We start from the raw sequence: 22,392 nt of genomic DNA, 5'->3' as shown, positions 1-22,392 counted from the left end.
ATCTCATGATATTTTAAAAATCTCACGATAAATCACCATTTTAAACTTTTAGGCAATTTTTCACGATATTAGCACGAGATTTTCATAAATCTCACGATATTTGTTTCTGAGCCCCTACCAGTTATACAACGATACCATTGGGATTTGAACTTCAAACGTAAGGTAGCAGAGCACCTAACAGTTATACAACGATACCATTGGGATTTGAACTTCAAACGTCCCAACACAAGGTAGGAGCCCCATTGGTCAAAAAGCCAAGAAAAAAATAATGGTTAGTGGTACCATGAATGAGGTGTCTTTGAAAAACCAAGAAACATTTAAGATTTGGAGGGTGCATATTGTATATACATCATAATTGGATGTGTTTGGTTACTCTTAGATAGCATAAAAAAGGAGCATCATGCTTGATATATATCCCTTAGGTTCCTATTACAAGGAAAAGGCTCAGCTTGTCTGGCAGGAGCAGTTAGTGCACGTCACCTTGTGTTGGGACGCTGCAAGTTCAAACCCTAAATGGTATTGGTTGTATAACTGGTAGGGGTCTGCCTAACCCCAGCTATCTCTGACAACAAAAAAAAAAAAAGGTTATAAAAGGATAATATCATGGGTCCAAACCTCCTAACTGAAACATGATGTCAAGGACCTTGTTTTTACTAAGCAAAACAATGTAGATCATACCAATGGGGCTCCGCTTGTCTGGTAGGAACAGCTAGTGCACGTCACCTTGTGTTGGGACGTTGCAAGTTCGAATCCCAATGGTATCATTGTATAACTGGTAGGTGTCTGCCTTGCCTTTCCAACAAAAAAAAAATAATGTAGATCATATCTGGAGGATCAGATGTTGAAAGGGCGTGCAACAAACGCCCTCTTCCTCTTTTTTCGACAGAAAAAGCCAAGGGTTAGGCCCCCTTCCATTAGAAATGAGAATTGTGGACAATGAAGCTGTGAAAGTAACAAACGCCCCTTCAATGAAGATTTTTGAAAGTGAAATCTAGGGGTGTCAATGGGTCGATTAGAATGATGCTGTGAAAGTAACAAACCCGACCTGTTCCAAACCCTATAGGGTCAGGGTTTGGTGATAAATAATAAGACCCGATTAGAATTCGGGTCAGACCCGAAGGGTCCGATTAATACATGGAGCCGGGTATGGTTTGTGAAATTTTATACTATATCCAGGTCCTACCCAAGTTCTGATTAAGATCCACAAATTTTCAATTTCAATGTAAAAATGATAAAAATATTATTTTACAGGGTATGATATGGGTCTGGTTCATGTAGTCCTTATAGGATCCGTGTATGGCTTCTCTTATGGTGGGTCCTTATAGACCCCCAGTACCATCATCTCAAATTTGGTTTGAGTCTGGTTTCACCTGGGTCGGAACCAAACCCGACCCCTTGTGAAATCCAAAGGCCAGTGATCCTCTCCTGATATGAACTAGAAGTTGTTATCAAAAGAAATGAAGTTACTGGGGTTGGGGGCAGCACACTAAGGGTGCCCTTGATTACTTCATATCTCTGATTTGAAGTTTTTGAAGTAGAGATCCTGTTGGCTGAGTGAATGGATGAGTCCTCGCAAGATTTGCAATAATTTGACATAGGTCAGGTGATCGAAGTGCAAAATCGAACGGAACAAAGCTCAATCAGATTAAAGATCCGAGGACTATGAAAAGCAGAACTAATGAAACGAGGTTCAATCATGGCTGCATACCAATGAGAACTATGGAAAGTAAAACTAACAGAACGAGGCTCAATCAGATTAGAAATCCCAGGTTCTCTAGTTCCAAGGGATTTTGGCCTAAAACCAGAATTTGTAAGGAGGTTGGATCAAGGAGTGAGCCCCATGCCTTGATCCCCTAAACCTCGCTTCTCTTCAGGTAATCTGGCGCACCCTAAAAGTGTGCAATCGCATTGCACCTAATCTTTCAGCAAGGATGAGTGGGATAACTGAGGATGAGGTGACGTGGGACCTGAGATAGAAGAAGAGCCAAGGACCCCACTGCAGCAAAGTGGGAAAGAACTGAAAAAGTGGTGGGCATGGGAGGGGGATATTGGATTTTGGGTCAAATGGAGCGGGTCTTTTGATGCTTGCAATCTTAATAATGTCGAATGTCCCATCCGTGGACCATGTCCGAACGTGGATGGCCTTACTCAATGTACTCTCTCTCTCTCCCCCTGTAACACCCTCGATTTTTTAGCCTTAATTTTTGTATTAGTTTTTGTTTATTTCGTGTTTCAGAGTTGTGTTTTCTGTTTTGGATTTTTTTTGGATCTAGACCCGATCCAAAAAACTTACTTGTTTCTGCCTTGTAGAGGAGTTTGGGTTGCGTTTAGTTTGGATTTGGATTGGGATCTAAATTCGGGTGGCATAGTGGTGAGTAGGGGCTGCATAAGGATATTTTGGGTGTGGTTTGTTTACATAGGGTTTTTTTAGTTGGAGGGGAAAATGAGTCCATTTGTATGGATTAGGAGCGAGCGGGCTTGCCATGTGGCAGCCCACTCTCCCTGTCCTTTTGCCACCTCACCACAACCATCATTCCTCCACCCTCCTTTTCTTTCTCATTTCACAATGCCCTCTCCTTTTAAGCATCCCGGGTGGTGTATGTCCCCCCCCCCGATGATTCACTGGATCCCACGTCTGTGTTCGGGGCTTTGAATGAGCACCACGTATACAAGCACATGGGGCTCGTATTCCCGTGTATGTTGACATAACTTTGCATTGGACTCTGGTGTTGTTGCAAAGACTTAAGTACCCTTTCTTGCTATTCTTCTCATAAAGTGATAGTTTGAGAAAATGACAAAAATGTCCTTCATTCAAAAAAGAAAAAACAAACAGTTCAAAAAAAGGACAAACATGTCCTCCATCCAGAAAGTCGAGGATGATGTTGACTCTACAAAGTCTTCTTCTTCTTTCTCCGTTCAAAAAAAGGACAAACATGTCCTCTATCCAGAAAGTCAAGGATGATGTTGACTCTTCAAAGTCTTCTTCTTTTTTCTCCGTTCAAAAAAAGGACAAACATGTCCTCCATCTAGAAAGTCGATGATGATGTTGACTCTTCAAAGTCTTCTTCTTCTTTCTCCGTAAAACACTGTAAAACCTTTTTAAACAAAATAGTTTCGATTTTTTATATATTTTAAACATCAAATAAATATATAAAGTTATAAAAAATTTCAAATATAAACTAGACAAATAAAGCAAAAAAAACCTTTTTTACAGATTTGAAAAATGATCTGCCGTTGGGGAGATATGACTCTTGCAAAATGAACTAAAAACATGAGTAACTCAAACGATATAGAGTGTGATAGGGTCTTAGTTTTTTACCAAAAACAGGTATGAAATGACCATAAAAATTGCTAAAAATTGACAATAATAAACTAGACTCAATAAGAAAGACACCGCTTTTTACGAATTTGAAATCCGATCTCCGGTTAGAGAAATACGCCCCCGACAAGTTGGTCTTGATTCAAATAGCGATTTATGCGTGACGGCTATAGCAATTTGTAGTGTTAATCGCTATAGCCGTCACGCGTAAATCGTTATTTGAATCAAGATCAACTTGTCGGGGGCGTATCTCTCTAACCAGAGATCAGATTTCAAATCCGTAAAAAGCAGTGTCTTTCTTATTGAGTCTAGTTTATTTCTGTCAATTTTCAGCAATTTTTATGGTCATTTCATACCTATTTTTGGTCGAAAACCAAGACCCTATCACACTCTATATCGTTTGAGTTACTCATGTTTTTAGTTCATTTTGCAAGAGTTATATCTCTCCAACAGAAGATCATTTTTCAAATCTGTAAAAAAGGTTTTTTTGCTTTATTTGTCTAGTTTATATCTCAATTTTTTTATAACTTTATATATTTATTTGATGTTTAAAATATATAAAAAACCAAAACTATTTTGTTTAATCATGGTTAAATAAGATTAATTTGTAACCAATCCTGAATTTTAACAAATTTAAAATATCAAATATGTATAAACAGTTATAAAAATTTTCAGATATAAACTAGATACATAAAAAAAAGAAAACCCTTTTTACAGATTTGGAAAATGATATTTCATTGGGGAGATATGACTCTCGCAAAATGAACTAAAAATATGTGCAACTTAAATAATGCAGAATAATAGGAGTCTGGTTTTTAATCAAAATGAGAAAACAAATGACCATAAAAATTGTTGAAAATTGACTGGAATAAACTAGACTCAATAAAAAAGACACCGCTTTTTACGGATTTGAAATCCGATCTCCGGTTAGGGAGATACGCCCCCGACAAGTTTGTCTTGATTCAAATAGCGATTTACGCGTGACGGCTTACTCAATAACTCTACAAATCGCTATAGTCGTCACGCGTAAATCGCTATTTGAATCAAGACGAACTTGTCGGGGGCGTATCTCCCTAACCGAAGATAGGATTTCAAATCCGTAAAAAGCAGTGTCTTTTTTATTGAGTCTAGTTTATTCTTGTCAATTTTCAGCAATTTTTATGGTCATTTCATACCTATTTTTGGTCGAAAACCAAGACCCTATCACACTCTATATCGTTTGAGTTACTCATGTTTTTAGTTCATTTTGCAAGAGTCATATCTCTCCAACGAAAGATCATTTTTCAAATCTGTAAAAAAGGTTTTTTTGCTTTATTTGTCTAGTTTATATTTGGAAATTTTTATAACTTTATATATTTATTTGATATTTAAAATATATAAAAAACCAAAACTATTTTGTTTAATCATGGTTAAATAAGATTAATTTGTAACCAATTCTGAATTTTAACAAATTTAAAATATCAAATATGTATAAACAGTTATAAAAATTTTCAGATATAAACTAGACACATAAAAAAAGAAAACCCTTTTTACAGATTTGGAAAATAATATCTCATTGGAGAGATATGACTCTCGCAAAATGAACTAAAAATATGTGCAACTTAAATAATGCAGAATAATAGGGGTCTACTTTTTAATCAAAATGGAAAAACAAATTATCAAAAAAAATTTAAAAAATTTACATAAATAAACTAAACTCAATAAGAAAGACACTGCTTTTTACGGATTTGAAATCCGATCTCCGGTTAGGGAGATATGCCCCCGACAAGTTGGTCCTAATTCACGTAGCGATTTACGCCGTACATCGCACAACGATTTACTGAAAATACTATAAATCACAATAGCGATTTACACATAATGATTTACTGAACAACACCACAAATCACTTTAGTGACTCATGAAATACACTACAAATCGCTATATGTAGTGTTATCAGTAAGCCGTCACGCGTAAATCGCTATTTGAATCAAAACCAACTTGTTGGGGGCGTATCTCACTAACCAGTGATCGGATTTTCGATCCGTAAAAAGCGACATCTTCGTTATTAAGTCTAGTTTATTTATGCCAATTTTCACAAATTTTTATGGTCATTTAATACCTGTTTTTGGTCAATAACCAAGACCCTATCACACTCTATATCGTTTGAGTTACTCAGGTTTTTTGTTCATTTTGCAAGTCATATCTCCCCAACGAAAGATCATTTTTCAAATCTGTAAACAAGGTTTTCTTTCTTTACTTGGCTAGTTTATATTTGAAAATTTTTATAACTTTATAAACTCATTTAATATTTCAAATCTGTTAAAAACCGAAACTGGTTATAGAATTTTAGGTTCTGTAACAAGTTCATTTCCTGAAATTGAACGGTAACTTTCAGAAGTCACCATCTTCAAACCAGAAAAAAAATAGAAAAATCGTGAGAAAGGGTATTACAAAAACCTTTAGCAAGAAACAACCGAAGGAAACATGAGCACCATGATTAAACAAAACACTTTATTGTGTCGGGAAAAGCCCCCAAACCCCCCTCATGTAAGGGCAAAATCTCTGAATCAGGCTCCACAACTCATCAAGTTGAACCATGCTACAGTCAGTGTGCAGGTCAGTCGATGCTTGATGGAGTAATGTAGGATTGTCTGCTAGATGTGCACAGAAGTAGAAAGAGAAGGGAGAGAGAGAGGGTTGATGTTCATGGCCTTCTCCAGGGGAAATTCCTTTCTCGGATAATCCTGCAGTGCATCAAGTTGAATGATGTTACCCATGCTGGGAAGAGCCCCCATACCACCCTCCTGTAAGAGCAAAAACTATGCTACTCACACTAGGAGGAGCTAGCCTCCAAACCCCCTCCTGTAAGGGAAAAAACTCTGAATCAGGCTTTACATCTCATCAAATTGAATGATGCTACCCATGTTGGGAAGAGCCCCCAAACCCCCCTCCTGTAAGGGCAAAAACTATGCTACCCACGCTGGGAGGAACCCCCAAACCCCCCTCCTGTAAGGGCAAATACTCTGAATCAGGTTCCACAACTCATCAAGTTGAATGATGCTACCCACGCTGGGAGGAGCCCTCAGACCCCCCTTCTGTAAGGGTAAAAACTCTGAATTAGGCTCCACAACTCTTGAAGTTGAATGATGCTACCCACGCTGGGAGGAGCCCCCAGACCTCTCTCCTGTAAGGATAAAAACTCTGAATCAGGATCCACAACTCATTTAGTTGAATGATGCTACCCATGCTGGGAGGAGCCCCCAAACCCTCCTCCTGTAAGGGTAAAAACTCTGAATCAGGCTCCACAACAGTCAATGTGCAGGTCAGTCGGTGGTTGATGGAGCAATGTAGGATCTTTTGCTGGATGTGCACAAAAGCAAAAAGTGATGGGAGAGAGAGTGAGTGAGAGGGTTGATGTTCATGGCCTCCTCCAGGGGAGATTTCTTTCTCGGATAATCTTACAGTGCAGAGATTGGGTCTTAAATAATCATCTTCGGGGCACTTAAGTCTTTACAACCACTCCTTTTCTAGAATCGCCATTTTTTTTGCACCAATGGAGGAGAGGGTACTTAAGTCTTTGCAATCGCATCAAACTCCAACGCTAATTAATGCTGACAAACATGGGGATACGAGACGCACATGCTTACATACGTGGTGCTCTTTGGTCCCCCCGAACATGAGATGTAGCTAACTGCCCTGTTCGGGGGGGAACATATAACCTGCTTCGCACTCCTCCCCTCACTCTCCCAACCTAACCCTACTCCCCTCTCACTCACTCTATCTCTTATTTTTTCTTGCCAATTTTATTTTTCTTTTCTTCTTCTTCTTAGCACTACCCTTTCACATGCCCAAGGAGAGGGTGTGGAGCTGATTTTGGTAGAGCCAAACCCTCGTGGGAGGTGTTGCATTTTGGTGGAGTTAGCATCTCTGTTGAATGCGGGATTGTGTGAAGGCACTAGTTGGGTTGTCTACGTATTTTGTTTTGGGGATTTTTAGTGTGAGAGATATGATATCGAGCTAAATTGTGTAGGATCCTAGCACCAACCATGCATTTCGGTAGATTTTGAGTTTGATGCTATTTTTTGTTAATGATTTTAGAAATTCTGATTTTGATGTTCATGATGAATCTTAACATGTTGATGATTTTTAAAAATTCTATTTTTGATGTTCATGATGAATTTAATGATTTTAAAAATTCTGTTTTTGAGGTTCATGATGAATCTAGAATGTTAATGATTTTAAAAAAAAAATTGTTTTTGATGTTCATGATTAATATGATGTTTTTTTTTAAATCACTGCATATAAGAATATATGAATATATATTCAGTTTAGAATTTAATTTTTTTTGTAAAATCACTACGCATATGACTGTGAATGTAATTTAGAATATGTTTTTTTATGAAAATCACTGCACATATGGCTGTGTATGCAATTTAGAATCTATTTTTATGCAGTTTGAAATCTATTTTTATGAAATTCACTGCAATTATAAATGTGTATGCAGTTTTTCTAAAGTCACTACATACATGAACATATATTTAGTTTAGAATCTAATTTCTTTTAATTGCAACAGAAGTATATGTGCTAAGAAATTTTTAAGACTGATTTCATTTTAAGCACGAGTGCTATGATTGAGAAGGAAATTAGATTAGATGTTTTGAATAAGCATTGGACTTAGCATACTTTACTATTGTCTCTAGCAGGGCATGTTTATGTGCATGTTAAATGGTATGCCTGAAGGGTGGGCACTGAATCCACTCGTCTCCACCCTAATTTCTCTCTCTTTGATAAGTCATAAAAGAAATCCCTAATCTCCCTCTGAGCCTACCTGTCTCTCAAGCCCCTCCCTCGCCCTCCTTGGCTCCCCGCAACCCCACTATGGCGGTGGCCGGTGGTCCCCTATCCACCGCTCCGCCCCTGCCTGCTTATATTCCTGGCTCTGCCCCTATATATGAGATATGCTACAAAAATGGAGGAATTAGTCTAAAAGTTTTTCATCTTCTTCCTTAAATCTGTTTATGTGATCACTACTTCATTTTGTGTTTGCATCTGAGTCCTTTATTTGCCTTGTTTCTGTTTCACATTGCCCTCCTTTGTCCTAAATGACTAGATCAAGTGGTTCTAGATTTCCATCCTGATTTGAGAATTCTCGAGTGTGATTTCTGGCCATTGGATTGTATCTAGGTCATTTTTTTCATCCCTTTTTCGATTCTCGATTCCTTGATTTTTCCTTTGTTTTCTGTGATTGTTTTGTATTTTTAACTTCGTTGTGGAAGAGCAAGAAATTGGGGTTTTGATTGGTTGGGAGGGAGAAGATTAGGGGTTTCTTTTAGTTTTGTTTAATCGAGCAGAAGCGTTGTGATTCTGATAGTTTTTCATCTGAATTTAGATTTTTTTTTTCTCCCTTCTAGTGTTTTTGATAGTGGTAGAAAGGATCGGATGAGGTTTGTGGCTTCAATGTTGGATTTCAAAGGGTCCCATTGTACATCTGGTATATTGGTTTTCAATGTCGGCAAATTAAAAAAAAAACACTAGGGCTATGCTATATTTTTCCTGTAAACGAGAGTGGTTTTATTTCACATATATATATATATATATAATTACTTGGTATATTTTTATTTTTGATAATATTTTCCAAATAAAAATGAAAAATACATAAAAAAAAACAACTTTCATGAAAATTTGGCAGCCGCTGTTATGTCATTTTTAATGTTTTTCACTGTGGATGGTCCCAAGGATTCCTAGGGAATAATTAAGGATTTCTCATGTCACGTTCTTTATTTAATTACTATATTGGTAAGGTTTTACCTTTAAGGCACGTTTGAAAGCGGGAAAATGATAAGAAAAATGCCTGTAGAACAGAAAAAATAACAATTTTTTTAACTGTGGATGGTCCCATCCTGCCTCGCCTCATTTGGACCGGAGATGGAGGACATGAACGGAAACAAAGGTGATGATGGAGGTTAAAATCAAAATTCATGACGGGATGGAGGCAGGGATGCCCCGCCAGATTCCCATCCCCGATCCCTGTTAGTAAATCTTTCTCTCCTTCTTTAGTGATGGCAGTGAACCGAGGGAAAATGGGACCCCACTTTACCTCGTCCCGTTTGGACTGAGGATGAAGGACATGAAACCGGAATGGAGGTTAAAATCAAAACTCTTGCGGAGATGAAGGGCATAATTTTGAGATGGGGGCAAGGGTGGAGACCTTGTCCCCCATATCCACTGTCATCCCTAATCATATCTCTCTCTCTCTCTCTTTCTCTCTCTCTCTCTATATATATATATAGGATAGATGTCTCAAGCTTTTTATGCCTACCAATTTTGAATAGGAGTTTTCAAATTGTTTTTTTAATATCTGACCCTACATATGTGTTCTCCATGATAGATTTGCTAAAAAATCACATTTGGATAATGTCTTTTAGAAAAAATGGATCTTTTAAGCATTGAATATTTTTTAAAATTGTAGACCATTGATTTTTTAGTCATATAAAAACCTAAATTAGTGTTGAAATCAGATGATCCAAAAGTCGATCCCCACGGTCAAGCGTGTAAATCACATCTGTATGGTCAGATGTTAGACAAAATAGAAACAATCTTTCTAAAACTCGGTAGGCAAGAGGTAAGCACAAAAAAGCGTCAGACACCTACCCTTCACTAGCCATTGTGAAGGCAACATCTTCACAAATTAAAGGTACACAAAAAAACATGAAAATTTTGATTTGTTTTTTATAAGAGCATCATCTTATATTTATTTAATTTGTTTATTATTTATAAGTTATTTTGACAAAAACACAAGAAACATGAAAATTTTCAAAATATCATGATAAGTACATGGAATATACAATTGGCATAAACCCGATATCATGTTGTTGACCAAAAGATTGATAGGATCTGGTTCCCTATCCGACCCAAGTCCGGCCCAATTATTTTCATCAAAGTCAAATATCATGAAGTAAATCACAAAGGCAAACCACTTTGTGAGAAAATTAACTTGGGTTAGGTGAGTGGCACAATGAAACGTTCACATTTGTCCACATTCTGGATATATCCAACAAGATCGTTGGTAGGCTCTTTTCAGTTTCAAGTCCACTTCCATCATCATCATCATCATCACGTTGAAGTCAACCTAATGCTCAGCCCCTTGGCCCATGGAGACAGCTGCACAAAAAGTTATCACCCAAACCGCCAACAAATATGCACATTGACCTAACCCCCCTCCCCTTCATATCGATTCAATATATATATATATGAGAAAATATTTGGTGCACTCTTCTTTGGAGATTCCATTTTTTGAGATGATGAGAAATCAACGACTCACAATCACTAAAATAGAGTTGATCTAGAAATGGTAAAAAACGTCATTCCTAAGTCAACTTTAAAACATGATCTGAAGGATAAATTTTCCAAATGAAGCTTATATCTATATAAATCAAGTGTACTATATATATATATATGAGATTATGTTTGTTACCCTCGTGGGTAAAAAATCACCAAATGAAAAATATAACTTTTTTATTTTTTTTATGATGTGCACATCTACATCTATCAATGTGATCTGCATATTAAGTTTAGTAGAAATTGATCTTTAGATCACGTATTTTTGGTGTATATGTCAGATTTTAAGAGAGTTAAAAGATTAACGACTTACAATGCATCAAATTTTCACATATTAAAAAAAACATATTTTTACATTGAAAGTTATAATCCAAGGATCGATTTCTAGCATTTGACTGGGTTCAAATCCATGAGGTCAGATTTGGTCAAAATAGCATCCCATGTGAGTTTTAACTGGGGGTTCTTGCTTACGAGGGAAGTGAATGATGTCCCTATATAGATATAGTGTTGCAAACATGTTAAATAGGTTTTTTGGCCTTTCTGATTTTTTTCTTTTGCAATTATTACCCTATGGATGTGTTTGACATGGTCAAATTACTAGGAATTGATAGCCGACTCATGTGTTTTTGATGAAAAACAAAACAATGTTTAGAGCTTTGAAAAATTATAAAGATTTTGGACAATTTATTTTTCTAACCTTATCAAAACCCATTCATGTGTTGGAATCAAGCACTCCAAATGATGATTCCTATAAAATCAAGTACATAGATCACATCTATATGGTCAGAAATTAATAAAATGAAAAGCTGGAAAAAACCCATTTAACATATTACTCTTTGATGTTTGCATCATATATATATATATATATATATATATATATATATATATATATATATATATATATATATATATATATATATATATATATATATATATATATATATATATATAATACAACAACTACGCTTTCATCCCAAAACAATTGGGGTTAGCGATATGAACCAAAAAAGAAATTCATTTTGGGTCTTCCACATGAATCCTTTTCCTCCAATCATTTCTATCCAATGCCATGTCCTCGGTGAGGTTCAAAGCATTCATATCCTTTCTTATCATCTCCATCCAAGTCTTCCTAGGCCTACCCCGACCTCTTTTAACTAATATATTTTCCCATTTCTCCAACCTTCTAACTGGAGCATCATTAGGCCTTCGCCGAATATGTCCAAACCACCGTAAACGACTCTCTCGCATCTTATTCTCAATGGGTGCAACACCTACCTTCTTACGTATCTCCTCGTTCTGAATCTTATCTTTTATTGTATTTCCACACATCTATCTAAGCATCTGCATCTCAGCTACACTCATTTTTTGAATATGATGTCTCTTGGCAGCCCAACATTCCGTACCATATAGTAAAGCAGGTCTAATAGTCGTCCTATAAAACTTTCCCTTCAACCGCAATGGCATTCTACGATCGCACAACACTCCAGTTGCACTTTTCCATTTCATCCACCCAACCTTTATCCTATGATTTACATCTCCATCAATTTCTCCATACTTTTGAATGATGGATCCCAAATATTTGAAATAATCATTCACCGGTATTTCTTGCTCACCAAGCTTCACTACACTCCCATCACTACTTCGTTGCTTACTAAACCAACATTCCATATATTCAGTCTTACTCTTACTCAACTTAAAACCTCTAGCTTCCAATGTCTGTCTCCATAATTCTAACTTAGCATTAACCTCAGCTCTAGACTCATCAATCAAAACAATATCATCAGCAAACAACATACACCACGGTACATTTTCTTGAATTGATCTCGTAAGCTCATCCATCACTATCGCAAATAGGAAAGGGCTTAAAGCAGATCCTTGATGTAACCCAACCGTTATCGGAAAATTGGTTGTCACACCTCCACAAGTGCGGACATTGGTTACTACTCCTTCATACATATCTTTAATTATACTAATGTACTTGGGAGAAATCATTATATATATATATATATATATAATGATTTTCATAAATATATAGTGGTTGATTTCTCTTACCAAAGTAGGAGGAAATGGATGGTTCTGATTTCTAAAAATGTTTATCTTTTGTTTGTTTGTTTTATTCCGACTTTACAATTGTGATCCACATGGTTCGTTTAGCTCTTGGATCATCCAATTAAGTCATTCATAAAAGAGCATCAAAAATAGAATGTAGAACAAACATAATCACAAGAATAACTTGAGATCGTGTTTTTGGAGTCCCATTGGGACGATTTCTTATGTGAAAGTCTTATAGTTTCTTCTTTGACACCAAAATTTGGTCTTGTATGCCTATCTTGGACTCTTTGATGATGAGGATTTCTTGTTGAGTGTGATCTTCTTGAATCTTCTCAGTGTCGGATCTGGACATGGTTAGTGGATTCGTATATGATATTCTAACATCCCTCTATGAACCCAACGGTTTGAGATAGACATTGAGTTTGGACCATAAAAATTGAAACAATAGCAGTGGAAGTGCTTTAACGAGAACATCTGCAATTTGATCTGATGAAGAAATGTGAGACACCTTAAGTTTGTCTTTGCCAATGTGATCCCGAACAAAGTGAACATCAATTTCATTGTATTTACTGCGACTGTGAACGATGGGGTTCGTAGCTAGGTATGTAGCAGAAACATTGTATTACTAGAGAGTAGGCAACAAGTAGATAGGGATGTTAAGTTCTCAAAATCGGGCATGAACCCAAAAAAAATTGATTGTTGCATTAGTGACTACTTTGTATCCGACCTCTATGATGGATTGGGCAACTACATGCTACTTCTTTGAGCTCCATGAGATAATGTTGAGACCAAAAAACACATACATCACTTTTCTATCATTAGGAGCACCAAAAGGCAAAGGTGGACAGTCTTATAAAAAATCTATAATGAATAATGTGAACAACTTCAATGCCCAAAAAATAGTTTACATGCCCAAGGCCCTTTAAAGCGAAACTTTGAACTAGTCATGTAATTAAGGACCGAACAAAGTAGGAGATCTACCTATAACCAGAATGTCATCAACATATACTAGGATATAAGAAGTTAAATTAGGTTTGTGCAAAAATAAAGAAAGAGGCATATGCATGATATTCAACAAAACTATTGTATACAAGTACATTACTCAGACATTGGTACCATGCCCCATGTCCATGTTTGAGGCCATAGAGTACTTAATAAAGCTTACACACATGATGATGAAAGCGAGAATGCTAAAATCCTTGTGGTTGTTTCATATAGACTTCCTCAATAATAGAACCATGAATAAACACATTGTAAACATCCAATTGATTAACAAGCCAACGTTGATCGAGAGCCACTAAGAGGCCCTTTTGGTTTGCATTGTATTGGTAAAAGAAATGATATGTCGACATTCATTTATGAATCATGGATGGGTGTCTTATCCCTAATCATTCTTCTTATGTAAATACTCAAGAAAGTTGTAATAGTTGCAATGACTAAACACTTGTAGAAGAAACAAAAAAGGCCATCAGAAGGTGCCAAAATTGTAGGCCAATTTATGATAAAACGATTTCACTATAATAAAATGAACATATGAATATGCAAATAAAATGGGGGTACTGCATTGCATGGAGCGCGCCTATTTGTGAGAGATTATCACTAAATCATTAATAAGGGCCCTTTGGAAGTAGTCACTGATGTTTAATGCCTATTATGGACCTCTACTAAATCTTAGTATAGAGAGAAGACCCGTAGTGATGTGATGAGTGTCACATAAGTGTCTGATTTATCTCTTTGGGTGGGTCCTACCCACCATTAGACATACCTGAGCTCATTGGAAACATTGATTGGCTGAAGAAAATGCCGACAACCTGCATCTTCCAAAATGTTGGTTGGATCGGCCATGGCAGCATCCGGTAACTCACTTCCCCCATCCCTTTTAGGCTAACAAGAGAGTGATACCCCAACTCTCATCATGCAGAATAATGAACTAACTCGTGAACAAGCTCAGTCTTTGTATTTATGGAGAAAGAAGGGAAAATACAAAAGACATGCCGTAGAGGGCATCATACTCGCAATCACACCACAAACAGCACGTAAAACTATACACAGAAACATCACCAGTCGACCAACCAGCAGAACAAGCCATTGTCTGCAGGCAGTACCATCTCTTAGGCACCAATTCACTCCCCACCATGGAGGGTGGCCCCCCAAAGAAGAACAGAATACAGCACTTAGGGGGATCTTCTGCTTCCTTCTTCAAGGCCAACCACCCCTCTTACTGCTGCGCACACTGCACCCTCTGTGCACCACCGGTGGCTTCTTCATCCTCGTCGTAAGCCTCCTGCGCCTGGCTCTGCTTCCTCCTCATCTCCTCATCAATGTTGACGTTGTGCAGCGTAGTCTCCTCGCACTCGTCCAATTCCATGTCCGACAGCCCCGCCGATGCCCTCGGCGGCAGAACCACTTCAAGCGCCTTGCACTGCTCCAACGTGAGCGAATCCGGGAGGTCGATGTTGAAGTGGATGTAGAGCTTCCCTCTCATGAAGGGCCTCTGGTACATTGGCATACCCTCATCGTTGATCGCCTTGTATTGATCTGTAACAAAACAAGAACAACCAATTAAGCAACCTTGCAAAACGAGAACAACCAATTAAGCAACCTTGCTGAGACAAACTCAGCTCCGGAACCCGAATTAGCCGATAATTCTGTCCAATGTTCTGCTGTAAACTAACAGTTGAAGGAAGGCAGAGCTCACCGGGCTTGATGACCTCCCCTGGTTGAGACTTGATCAGCAATTGCCTATTGTCCAAGTGGGTCACTATGAATTGGAAACCACAGAGTGCTTCTGTTAGAGAAAGAGCGTTCTCCACAAAGAGGTCGTCCCCCTTCCTCTTGAACCTCGGATGCTCCTTTTGTTGCAGGATGAACACCATATCGCCCGTCACCGTGTCCGGCTGTGATCACAGAAGCATCAAATCAGTAAAGTTTCAGACAAAATCAACCAGAACAACTATGAAGACGAAGACAATGAAAATTAACATACAGATTCATCTGCCTCGCCCGGGAAAGTGATCTTCTGGCCATTCTGCATACCCTTCTCAATGATAACCTCAACCACCTTATTCTCCTGGACCACCTTCTCTCCCCTGCACCGCGGGCACCGATCATTGTCGCTGATCGTCTCGCCGGTCCCTTTACAGTCATTGCAGGGCTGCTGCATTTGCTGGATCAAGGAAGACCCCAATTGACGGATGGTGACCTTCATTCCACTACCTTGGCAACCGCGGCATTTCATGGAAGCCCCCGATTTAGATCCTTTTCTGCGAAAAAAAAAAGACGATGGCAATGTCAGAAATTCGATCAAATCCAGAGAAGCACACAGAACAGAGGAGCCTAAAGCTTGCTCACCCCTTGCATTTGGAGCAGATGACTTTCCGAGAGAGTGAGAGCTTCCTTGAGGTGCCGTTGTAAAGCTCTTCCAGAGACACCTTGAGAGTGTGGATCACATCCTCGCCCCTCCTCTGCCTCCTTCCCCTGCTGCTACTGCCACCTACACGATACAGAGAGTGAAAAAGTTCCGTTAAACCAAACCACCACGACCCTATCAAAACGCAATTCGATTTCAAGAACTACTCGATTTCGCGACGTACCTCCGAAGGAACCCCCACCGAAGAAGGATTGGAAGAAGTCGAACGGATCGTGGGCGGCACCGCCACCACCCATTCCTTCCTTGATCGCATCTTCGCCATACATGTCATAGATTTCCCGCTTCTCTGGATCGCTCAGCACCTCGTAAGCCTGAGCTAGCTCTTTAAACTGCAAAGGAAGAAGAAGAACAATTTCAATTACAAAAAAAAACGTTAAAAGGCCGAACTTCACACGATCATATTCAACAAAGAGAGATAAAGAAGAAAGGCGCACAGCCCACACCATCTTTTCCGTTGAATCGAACTTCTGGGCATAAGCCAGAAGCAAAAAAATACGACAGAATAAAAAAAAGACTCGAAATCGAGAATCACACGATGGCAGTAACAAGAGGAAGAATATCGAATTTCACATGCACGTACAACAAAGAGAAAAAAAAAGTTGGATTGAATAAAAAACCCTAAGAATAACCCAGAAACCAGAACCAAACACGATGGCATAAAAAAACAGGCACGAAATTGAGGTTCTAGTGACGACGATGACAAAAAACAGGTGCAAAATTGGAATTGAAATCACTCTTATTCTTCTTCTTTGAAAAAAGAAGAAGAAGAAGAGTTATTTCAATTCCAGCCCAAATGAATTTCACACGCAATACTGAACAAAGAAGGAAACAGACGAAACGGGCACACCATCGTTTCCATTGAATCAACATTCTGAAAATTACCCAGAAACCAGTATCCAGGAACCGAACCAGACACCAGAAACAAAAGGACATTGGAATTAAAAAGACTCGAAATTGAGGACTGTTCGACCATGATCCGTGAGAGAGAGGAGAGAGAGAGAAGATTAGGATATACCTTCTCGGGATCGCCACCCTTGTCAGGATGGTTCTTGATGGCAGCCTTCCTGTAGGCCTTCTTCAGATCATCCTGGGAGGCGTTCTTCGACGCCCCCAGTATCTCATAGTACCGACTGTTGTTACTCTTCTTCGGAGCCCTCCCGAACATCTTCTCCTTTTCTTCTTCCTCCTCCTTCTCCTTCACGAGCAACCCTTTCGAATTTCCCCACCAGATCGTTCGCAGAGGAGGAAGAAGAAGAAGAAAATATAAAGAGAAATCCTTCTCTTACTTCGTTCACTGATGCTTCGGTGAGAAGGGAGGAAAAACAAACAGGACAAGGACGGTGTGAGATAGAGAGGAAGATTCGCTGGTGATGGGTTCGCATACCTGACGCCTTAATGCTTACGATGGACGGTTCCGGTTGACCTGCGGATGTGAGATCGAGGCTGTGGGCCGTCGATTTGGGTAGAAGCTTCTCGAAGGACCTGCGTCATCTGGGTGGACGACTTGCGTGTGATGTTTTCACTTCTCTCTTCCCTTCTGGAGGGTTCCTCGAAACCGGAACGTCTCGCCGTTTGCTATCCGAAACGAATCGGTTGTGGATAATTACTTGTCGCTGTTATGCAACAACGCGATATTTTCAAAGCATTTTTTTTATTTTTTTTACAGTTCCGTATGTTCTTCCATTTTTAATTTATTTCGTATAGAGATTTTCTGAAAAAAGATTAGTTTATCGCGACATTTTTTCTCGTCAAGAATTTGTAACATGCGTTTGGCTTGCGCCCTGAATTTAATATGGACTGGTTTTGAACAGAACCATATTTGTATTTAGTGAGGTTAAATTGTAGTTATTTTTTTCTAGAAGAACAATCTGGGGTTTGGGCCAGGATTTTAGGCTCGAGCCCATTAGAAACCAGGCAGAAACCCAGCCCGATCCATTAGCAAGCCTGCCTGCGGGCTATTGGGCTGGCCCGATGGGCCTGAGTTATAAAAAATAAAAAGTAAAATTAATTTTTTATGAAAACTAAAGATCACATAGTAACTTGGGTACATGAAAACTTGTTAATTACTTTTAATTACTTAATTAATTGCACTAATTTTTAGAAAAAAAATAATTAATTGCATCAAATCATATTAATTGCATACAGAGTTGGCTAAGATTGTTTTGTGTAGAAATCGTCTTATTTGGGTCAGCTGAGACCCGGCCCATGCTTCACAAGCCATGGGCCTCTCTTCAAACCCAACCTCGTTAAGAACCAGGCCAAAACCCAGCCCGGTAGTAAATGGGTTGGGTCAACGGCCCAGTCAACCCGGCCAATGGCCCAATCGAATCAGTCCATTAGCGGGCCAGCCCTATGTCTGCCTAATACCAGCTTGCCTTTAGAGAAAAAAAATTACAGAGAGTGTAATAGTGGATCTCAAAGACAACATGTTGCTTGTAAAGACCTTGAAAGCTTACAGAGAGTAAGCTCACGTTGAAAGCGCGGAACCACAGTCTTATTTCATACTTTTAAGAAGTTTCCGATCAGGACCTTGCTTCTCCCATTATGAAATTTAACTTGGCTTGATGTTGACAAAGACAAATTTTATGAATAAAAATATTTCTAAATAATTAATAAAAAACTTAAATATGACAATTATTTTGAGAAAAAATTTAAAATTCACGGATTTTTTATAAAAACTTTAAAATGCACTTTAAGTAAAAAAAAAAGTATATATATTTTTTATAACGCTTTCTACTCATTTTCAATGTTGTTTCTTACTGGCTTCCTCTTATTTTTCTTAAATATTTCATTTTTTTTTTGAAAGGCAAGATGAGGTTAGTCCGACCCCACCAGTTATTATTCAACTTACCACTGGGGTTTGAACCTGTAACGTCCCACCACAAGGAGACATGCACTGACAGTTCCTACCATGGTGTTTCTTAAACATTTCATGCTCAGAGGCATCTTCGGCTCCTTCAAGGGGATGGTGCCTGAGCTGAAGTTGGTGAAGCATATTGTCAAGAGCACACTAATGCTAGAGTCTCTGATAATCAACCTTGGTCTGAGAAAAATGGTACAGTGGGGTGCCATTACTACTGAGCTCATTTACTTGGAGAGGATGTATCCTCAGCTGCACATAGATATTGTAACCAGTTACTAATATTTTTTATATACGAATGTGGTTGTAAATCATGTAAATCATGTAAATCATGTGGATTTGTAGTTATGAAGTTACGACGACAATGATATGTCTTTGTTTGTATTTACGAACGAAATCATTTGTATTCAAGAATCTAACTCATTTTTTAGCGTTGAAGTAAAACCCGAAAACCTTAAACCCACTTTCCCAATCGCCCGTAAAAGCGGTTAGGAAAAATCGATGACATATACATTGCCCGTAATAGCAAATCGGAAAACCACGTCTATGTCAATCACAATTGGATGGCAAGTGCTCTGTTCAAGAGTACAAATCATGGTAAAGGTGCATTGTCATTGCTTGCGCAAATTGATTTTACCGTTTATTAATATTTGTGTAAATAATGTTTATACACTTATATAAAGTCACGTTCAAGAAAATAGCTCTTTTCCATTTTACACAATGCTAATCGCTTGAACGATTTTCAATTACAAAGGGCGACCATAACAACGATTTGCTTTTACTATATAACAATTCAATTTATTGGCGTGTTTAGTGAAATTAAAATTTTATTTATTTGAACCTAGAGATATTTACATAATTTTTATACATAGTCTACAAGAATTGTTTATACAAAATTTGGTTGTACAGTCTATAAAATCTGCTAGAAGTTGATGCACATCAAATTACTCTTGTGGGGGGGTCCCATCGTTCGTTGCCTTTTAGGTGTTCTTGCCGATTGAGTTTTTTTCTCTTCCGCAATTAGAAACTTCGTCAATTTTCTGCATAGTTCTGTGTGGAATTCAGGCATATCAACATGCAAAAAAATGAAATGTGGCACCAATATATACATCGAGTCCCCAATAATAGAGGGTAATAAAGAGCATACAACATCAAAATAAGGTTCTCGACCACTCTATACAATATACTTGATTACAAATATGCCATAATCGATGCCATTATTTTGTAAAGGAGCATTATGTGCTAAGCTAAAGATCCACTCGCCAATGTCGACTCTCAAAATGTCTTTGATGAATCCGACCTATGATTAACGCAGGAGAAAGTAAATTCTTGACCACCGTACATGATACGATACCCTTATAGATGGAATCTTACAAAATGTGAAATATCAAGTTTTAAACCACTGTGTAAGTCCAATGAATTGTAACACCATATTTGTTTTTCATGTAAATTCATCACATAACTCCGCCTGTGTAGTTATACACTGCCGGTCCCAAGCCCGGATAAAGGAGGAGGGTTGCGGTAGGCCTGTGACAGCCAGCATAAAAACTTTGTCATATCCTATGAAAATGAACCAATATGAGAATTTCGTTGGGGCGTTCCCTACTGAGCGACGCGCTGTACTCTCTAGGCCCGGAGGCAGTGATAAATGTGCAAGGGTTGCTAGGTCGTCGCCCAGAAGCGACGCGTCACACCGGCGCCCGGGTGTGGTGTCAAATAGGCAAGGGTTCTCTCACTTTGTTGGACGGGTGGGGGTAAAGAAGTTAGTCCAAGACCATAAAATTAGGTTAGCCACTTGGAACATAGGGTCTTTAACTGGTAAGTTGGTAGAGTTAGTAGATGTTATGTGTAGGAGAAAGATTGATATTTTATGTCTTCAAGAGACCAAATGGGTAGGTGAGAAAGCTAAAGTGATAGAACCTTGGGGATATAAGATTTGGTATACAGAAATAAATAGGAATAGGAATGGAGTAGGGATTGTTATGAGTCGTCAGTTTATAGATAATGTAGTTGAGGTCCGTAGGAAGGGTAATAGAATTTTACTTATTAAATTAGTATTAGGTACGGATATTATTAGTATTATTAGTGTTTATGCACCTCAAGTAGGTTTAGATGATTCCATTAAGCATCAATTTTGGGAAGAATTAGATGGAGTAGTACAAGAGACATCTTATGGAGAAAAGCTTTTCATCGGCGGTGACCTTAATGGACATGTAGGCATTAGTAGGGATGGATTTGAGAATATCCATGGAGGCTATGGTATAGGAGAAAGAAATGAAAGTGGAGAAAGGATTTTAGATTTTTGTTTGTCCTATGATATGATCTTAGCAAACACTTGGTTTAGGAAGAGGGAGTCTCACCTAGTAACATTTAAAAGTGGGGTTAATACGAGTCAGATAGATTTTTTTCCTACTTAGAAAGAGAGATAGGGGTTGTTGCATTGATTGTAAGGTTATACCAGGAGAAAGTGTAGCTACACAACATAGAGTCTTAATTTTAGATCTTAGAATTAGACAATGTCGCAAAAGGGATAGACATAGGATAGATCCTAGAATTAAGTGGTGGGCACTGAAAGAAGCTAAACAAGGAATGTTTGTAGAGCAGGTAGTTAAGGAAGTTGATTGGTGTCTCGAGGAGGATTCAGAATCAATGTGGAATAAGATAGCGGGTGGTATGAGAAAAGTAGCTAAGGAGGTATTGGGTGAGTCTAAAGGCGGTGCACCACTAGGTAAGGATACATCATGGTGGAACGAGGATGTCAAATTAGCTATTAAGGTTAAAAGAGAGTGTTATAGAAATCTAAGTAAGAGTCGTGATAATGAGAATTTGGAGAAGTATATGATAGCAAAGAAGGAAGCTAAAAAAGTTGTTCGAAACGCGAGGGCTAAGGTATATAAGGAGGTTTATCACAAGTTGGATACCAAAGAAGGCGAGAAGGATATTTATAGGCTTGCAAAGATGAGAGATAGGAAATCGAAGGATTTGGGTATGGTTAGATGTATCAAAGATGAAACGCAAAGGGTTTTAGTCAAAGATGAGGAGATTAAGGAGAGATGGAAAGATTATTTTGATAAGCTATTTAATGATAGTCATGCTCAAGATCTTGGAGACTTCTCCATTCCTTTTCATGAGATAAATCGTGACTTCATGCGCAAGATTCAAAAAAAAGAAATTGCAGAGGCTTTGAAGAAAATGAAATCAAGAAGGGCAGTTGGCCTAGATGGTATACCTATCGAGGCTTGGAAATGCTTGGGAGAGAAAGGTTTAGAATGGTTGACAAATCTTTTTAACTTGATTTGGCGAACAAATAAGATGCCTAATGAGTGGAGGAAGAGTACTTTGGTGCCTTTATATAAGAATAAGGGTGATATACAAGATTGCACAAACTATCGTGATATAAAACTCATGAGTCAT

The 22,392-nt window shown here is 38.2% G+C and overlaps 1 protein-coding gene across 1 annotated transcript; it reads right to left on the bottom strand.

Moving 5' to 3' along the window:
• Positions 1-14,620: 14,620 nt before the first annotated feature.
• Positions 14,621-17,457, bottom strand: LOC149819177 (dnaJ protein homolog). Its single transcript, XM_089984043.1, has 6 exons — positions 17,134-17,457; positions 16,282-16,447; positions 16,040-16,181; positions 15,675-15,951; positions 15,387-15,585; positions 14,621-15,226 (listed from the first exon to the last, which is right to left on the bottom strand). The coding sequence occupies exons 1-6, from the start codon at positions 17,281-17,283 to the stop codon at positions 14,907-14,909; spliced, it is 1,254 nt and encodes a 417-aa protein (XP_089840169.1). The 5' UTR covers positions 17,284-17,457; the 3' UTR covers positions 14,621-14,906.
• Positions 17,458-22,392: the final 4,935 nt, after the last annotated feature.

This window comes from Nuphar pumila, chromosome 13 (genome assembly GCF_984573655.1).
Source record: "Nuphar pumila chromosome 13, dmNupPumi1.hap1.1, whole genome shotgun sequence".
Taxonomy (NCBI): domain Eukaryota; kingdom Viridiplantae; phylum Streptophyta; class Magnoliopsida; order Nymphaeales; family Nymphaeaceae; genus Nuphar; species Nuphar pumila.
The sequence above is the reverse complement of the archived record's forward strand: the minus strand, read 5'-3'. Positions and strand labels throughout refer to the sequence as shown.